The sequence below is a fragment of the Erinaceus europaeus genome, chromosome 3 (genome assembly GCF_950295315.1).
Source record: "Erinaceus europaeus chromosome 3, mEriEur2.1, whole genome shotgun sequence".
NCBI classification, from domain to species: Eukaryota; Metazoa; Chordata; class Mammalia; order Eulipotyphla; family Erinaceidae; genus Erinaceus; species Erinaceus europaeus.
In genome coordinates, this window is record NC_080164.1 from 75,163,212 (window position 1) to 75,169,211 (window position 6,000).

Here is a 6,000-nt window from a genome sequence, read left to right on the forward strand (position 1 = left end):
CAGGTGATTTGTTTTTGTCTTTATTACAGCTAGGCATGTAAGACCTTGTTGATTATCTTCTCTAACTGATCCCTTGAATGCAAGTTGAGTACATTTAAACCCAAGGCCAAGCCTTGAAGGAGAACCAGGAGCCTAAAGGTGCTGCTCTCAGCTATTCATTTCACAGTGCTGATCTGGTATTTCCTTCCTCTGAACTCAGTGGCTCTTAACTGTAAGTGGAGTAGCATCTGTCAGAAATCAGAAGAAGAGTTGAGAGGAACTATAGTCCTCTTCCCTGGGGATTCATCACAAAGGAGAACTATTCACCTTTCTTGTTTCTACACACATGGCAGAGAAGGGTCAGCTCTCTCACTCCTTCCTTCTCCAACTGAAAGCCCCTGAGAAGTTTCTCTTCAGATAGTATGGAGAAAGAGGAAGAAGGAAGGCCTCCCAACCAGTTGTCTGGCAATAAATCTGAAATATGTTGCACCTTGAATTTGGCTCCTGCTAACTTTCCACAATACATTAGAGAAACAGAGGAAGGAAAAAGCTATTTTTGAAGCTTCCATCAACATGTTAGCACAGGACAGATGTAATCACAAAGTCCTTCTATGTTATCCACTTCTAGGGAAGAGGGGCATAGGAATGGCTAAAGAATTCAGTCTTGGTATAGAGGAGACTAATCCTACAAGCTTTCCTAAAGAAGACTTCACTTAACAGAAATCCGGGCCACCGTCTGCCTCTTTATACCATAGGCCATGAGACCAATTAACAATGGTGTAGAGAAAGTAGGAAAAAACATTAAGCCGGGCAACTCATGCCTTCCAGCTAATGCTGGAACTAGCAAGTTTAGAAGCCTTTTCATTGTTAAAGGTTGCTGGACTAGACATTCCTTGGATATCTTCTGCTTAGCTTTAGTCATGCTTTTAGATAAGAATTTGGTAGGATTATATCTGAAAGTCACTTTGAGGTGAAGAAGGAAGGAATCAAACATGGAAAACTCTAGAAAGGGTCTAAGTATCAAATATGTTTAAATTCTAGTGTTTACAAAGTGGTACTCACTTGGGATTAAAAGCAGCCAAATCAGAGTATGCAGCATCCATAAATAGAATACAAATCAGTTACAATGGAAACAGATTAAATTTTTAATCCCCCTCCCCCAAATAGTGAAGAATGACAGAGAGCTATATAGACTTGGTTTTGCAGTAAAACTAGGAATCTGGAACAATTAGTAAGTGGATGACCTGGAATTGAGAAGAACCCATCTGCAGTGAGTTCTCCCTTCCCAATCTCTTAAAGGTTTTTATCTTCCTTTTAAATTCAGCTCCTCAAAATTAACTTATCCTGGTTCCAACTCCTATACACTCTATGAAGAAACTGAGACTCTAATGTTACTATGGTGAGTAACTGACTCGGTTTACTAATAGTTTAATAGGCCTTAAATTATCAAATTTAAGCATGCATCAAAATCACCCAGACTATTAGTTACTAGCATAGTTGACCTAATCCCTGAATTATATAAATTCAGAAGGTCTGGGCTGGGCCCCAATAACTTGCATACTTAACAAGCTGTCAGTTGGCATTAATGCTGCTAGTCTGGGACCACACTTGGAGACCCACAGCAATAGAATGACCTAAAAGGATGAGGCAACAGGCATCTAGGCCTGCAGAAATAGGCTAATTTGGAGGCAGATGGATACCATTGTTTCCTTCAAATTCTATTTTATATACTCTTGTCCCTTGGGCATCCTCAGATTTGGTTTGTCCTATGACTAGCTAATGCTCACTAGACCCCAGAATTTGGGATATTTCCTAAGTAAATTAAAGACATGTAATTCCAAAAGCCATATTTGTAGGAAGGTTTATGTTCAGTGCAATGAAGCCATAGACTAGTGGGCACAGGCATCAGAGGGAGAGCCCTGATGAGGCCAAGTTCACAGAGATAGGGCTTGGCCTAGAATGGAATGAATGGGGCCTGCAAGTAGGATATCCTCAATCCCCTGGGCAAGCATCATGCCTTGGCTCAGGGTAAAGCATAGCTTCACCTATGTTAATGAAACATAGCTTCACATGTTAATGAAATAGCTCAAAATTGGTGAAGGAAAAAAATCCTAGCCACTGTTATTAAACCAGTGTAGCGACAGAGGGAGAGGGATACAACAAAAACTATAGCCCTTGGGGATAAGATGTCTATATCTAGGGCAGGGGAGACAGCATAGTGGTTATGCTAGGAGATACTCATGCCTCCAACTCTGAGCTCCCTGTACCACCAAAAACCAGAGTTGAGCAGTACTTGAAAAAAAAAAAAGTATACATTTTCTACAAAGCTTCAAGTAGTGTAGAATGACTGGGCAGATAAATATTCTTGATTAGCTGATGATCAATTTTTATCAATAGTCTCTGTTAAGACTGACTGGCACAATAGCTACTCAAGTCAGATTCTAGCCCAATCTGGGCATAGATGTGTAACTTTTCAAACAAGTTTTCTATGAGGCCAGCAGGGCCAGCAAAGATGTCCTCTCCTAGCTAGAAACACTGAGGTTCAGTGTGACCTTGGGTGGTCTCTGGACTTCACTTTGTTCCCTGTGGGTCCAGCCTGTTGGTGCTCAGAGACCTGTGGGTGAATCTCTGGCCTTTGTCCCATAGCATCCTGGGAAGCAGGCACATCCCAGTGAAAGTTCTTAGGGGTATAATTATAACAATGAAGGATACCCAGTGGTTCAGATTATGGAAACCCCTCACTTACCAGATGACAGTTCCCCAGTTAGAAAGGAACTGAACAGAAATGGCCCTGAGAATGATCAAGTTGACCAGTTAGCTGATTCAGGCTTCCACTCAGTTCAGGGATCACTTAGTGTGCTTTTTTGCCATGTGTGTGATTCGGTTCAAGCCATGCCTCACTGTACTGAAGGGCTCTCTCTCTCTCTCTCTCTCTCTCTCTCTCTCTCTCTTTCTCTCTCTGTTTCTCTCTGTTTCTATCATAAAATATAAAATAAAATACTTTTGGCAGATATAGGTAGTGTACTCGATAGTGTTAGTCTAACTTGTTACTACCACTGAAGGGAATCAGTATCTTCTATAGTAATGACTCCAGCTATTCTAATTTCCCAGAGTTTATCTAGCATCTGGCTCCCTGAAACTTCCACTCCACAGTCCTTAATCTGTACCCTGTAGTTACACAGGGAGAATGCAGCCACCTGTGATATGATAGTCCTCTCATACCTCTCTAAGAAGTTAAGTCATAAGATCCAGGTTCGCTCCCCATCTGTGGGGGAGGGGGGTCGCTTCACAACCGGTGAAGCAGGTCTTCAGATGTCTATCTTTCTCTCCTCCTCTCTGTCTTCCCCTCCTCTATTTCTCTCTGTCCTATGCAACAACAACAACAATAATAACAACAGCAATAATAAACAACAAGGACAACAAAAGAGGAAAAATGGCCTCCAGAAGCAGTGGATTTGGAGTGCAGGCACCGAGCCCCAGCAATAACCTTGGAGGCCAAAAAAAAAAAAAAACTGATTCATTCTGGGTTCTCAAACTATTCTTCACACAGCATGGCTGCCAGGTCCTTCCCCACCTTGACCAGCACTCTACTCTGGATGTGTCCCCATATGTAGGGATTCTCATCCCATTGGTGTGTCCTACCTTGCAGTATATGTGAACACACTGATAGCAATGTGTCAAGGAGAGCCTGTGGTGCCATGCAGTCATGCAGCTGGGAGAGGTTCCTGGTCCCATCTACTCTAACCTCTGGCCTGAAGTGGGCACTCCCCTCCACCCCCAGGGAACAGTCCTGACAATGTGACCTCCACATCTTCCACATACTATAATAAATCATGCCTTTACCCCTTACTAGAGTTTCCCTGCTCCCTCCTGACTATAATCCAGAGATCTACTATTGCAATCCCACATAGAGCTATTATCTCCTTGATTTCCATCCCAAGACTGGGTTCAAGATTCTGCATTTACCCCCTTGGAACAGTAAGCCTTTGGCTGAATAGCCCTTCCCAGTCAGACTTACTCTCCTGAATTTGAATAGAGAGCTATGGTGAGGGAAGCTGGGGGTGGGGTGAGAGGGAAGTGAGTGGGTGGGGCCCAGAGCACCTCTGGGGTTACCGGTCACCTGTGTCTGGGGCAACACATTCGCATTTGTAGGTGGTGATGGAGTCAGGCTTAAAGTCCATATTAATGGGGTAGTACTTGAAGGCACCAATCATCTTCTTGATAGCATCATAGATGAAGATGAAGCTGATGAGTGTTGAGAAGCCCTCCTCGGTGAAACGGGTGACATACTTGATGATAAAGCTGGCATCTGTGGCCACCAGGATAAGGCACTGGATTGCTGAGTGTAGGCCAATCCAGAGGCGGAACTCCATGTAGTCCAGACCATTGCCTCTGAAAGCAGAGGGAAGCAAGGGGCCTCCATTCCAGGGCTCTCAATTGCCCTCAGCTCCCCAAGCCACCATGAGTGGCTCATCTCCCTCCCCGCTGTGCACAGATGCCTCCTGGGAGCTCTGGGAGGATGGGGGACAAGGACACCTGGAGTTGTCTCCTCTTTGAGGATTCTAGAAAAGGTTCTGGAATGGAAAGAAGGCTCTAGCACATATTATTATACACATTTGGTAAGAAAGACCAGAATTCATTAAAAGCAGAAAATTGGGAGTCAGGCAGTAGCGCAGCGGGTTAAGCACATGTGGTGCAAAATGCAAGGACCAGTGTAAGGATACCCCACCTGCAGGGGAGTCGTTTCACAGGTGGTGAAGCAGGTCTGCAGATGTCTATCTTTCTCTCTCCCTCTCTGTCTTCCTCTCCTCTCTCCATTTCTCTCTGTCCTATCTAACAACAATGACATCAGTAACAACAGCAATAATAACTAAGACAACAATAAAAAAACAACAAGGGCAACAGAAATACAAATCTGGGGCAGAATTTAGAGATGGCCTCATGTGGTAGATGAGGCAACTGAGCCTAGAGTGACAATGGGGATAGCCTGGGTCAGGATATAACATCTAACCTCCAGCTCAAGACTTTCATACATTGCACCGACTTTCAAACCATAATTGCTTGTGAACCAACAGAGTGGTGGGAATTCTCTCCTCTTTTACCTCGTTCCCTCCCTCTGGGTCATGATAATATGCATGAAGATGCCTTACAAGTAGGTCTAGAGAGACTCAGGAGACATGTAACCATCCTTCCCAAGGGTGAAGAAGACATCTTTTGGGTATCTCTGTCTTCACAAGTCTCTCCTTCAGGAATGTTCCTCTACTCTTGTCTTAGGAGACTGCCCAAGCATGACAGAAGGCACTGGGGAAGACCTACTTGCTGAAGTCAAAAAGGAGTTTCTCAAAGATGAGGATGGGTCCCGTGCTGCTGAGGATGATGAGAGGCTGTCCCGAGAAGAGGCAGAATAAGGATCCAGCCATGGCAGTGCCCAGGAAGCTCTCCATCACTCCCTGGGGCATCAAAAGGAAGAAGCTCAGTGGAAGAAGAGGAAAGGGCCTTTTGTGTCGACTAAGTCACCAAGGATCTAGGCAAGAGTATCTACCATTTATTCAAAGTCATTATCTCAGAGCATTATGGTTATGCATTAGGACTCTCATGTGTGAGAGTTCAAACCCCAGTACTACTAGAAGCCTGAGTTTAGCAGAGATCTGGTAAAAAAAAAAAAGGGGGGGGGATTTTGTCCCCAAATTTTATTCCTTACCTCCTACTCCACAACCTACCCTCCATTAGTGTATCATCAGCAGCACTACTTCCTCCCCCAGCCCCACCACCCCCACTACCAACCACTGCTTCCTAATTCCATTTGGGTAAAAGTCAGAAGTGATTTCCTGTGACACTCTAGGTCCTAGAAAACAGGACTTCTTTATATATCTGTCCTCATTCCCATCCTACTCACAGAGGGCAGCCCATCTATGACTCCAACTATTCACCCATTCAAACAACTGTTACTTCAGCAGCTCAAGTTGCTCATTCATTCAAAGTCCATTAAATAATTACTATGTAACAGACATATTGCTAAGT

At 44.1% G+C, this 6,000-nt stretch overlaps 1 protein-coding gene across 1 annotated transcript in view; it reads right to left on the reverse strand.

Moving 5' to 3' along the window:
- The window catches only part of SLC4A5 (solute carrier family 4 member 5), a 110,187-nt gene that overhangs the window by 29,162 nt on the left and 75,025 nt on the right, over nucleotides 1–6,000 (reverse strand). Inside the window, exons 14-15 of the mRNA XM_060187548.1 lie at nucleotides 5,296–5,429; nucleotides 4,100–4,371 (exon numbers count right to left, since the gene is read on the reverse strand). Of these exons, the coding sequence (XP_060043531.1) occupies nucleotides 4,100–4,371; nucleotides 5,296–5,429 (406 nt within the window). The remainder of the gene's footprint in view (nucleotides 1–4,099; nucleotides 4,372–5,295; nucleotides 5,430–6,000) is intronic.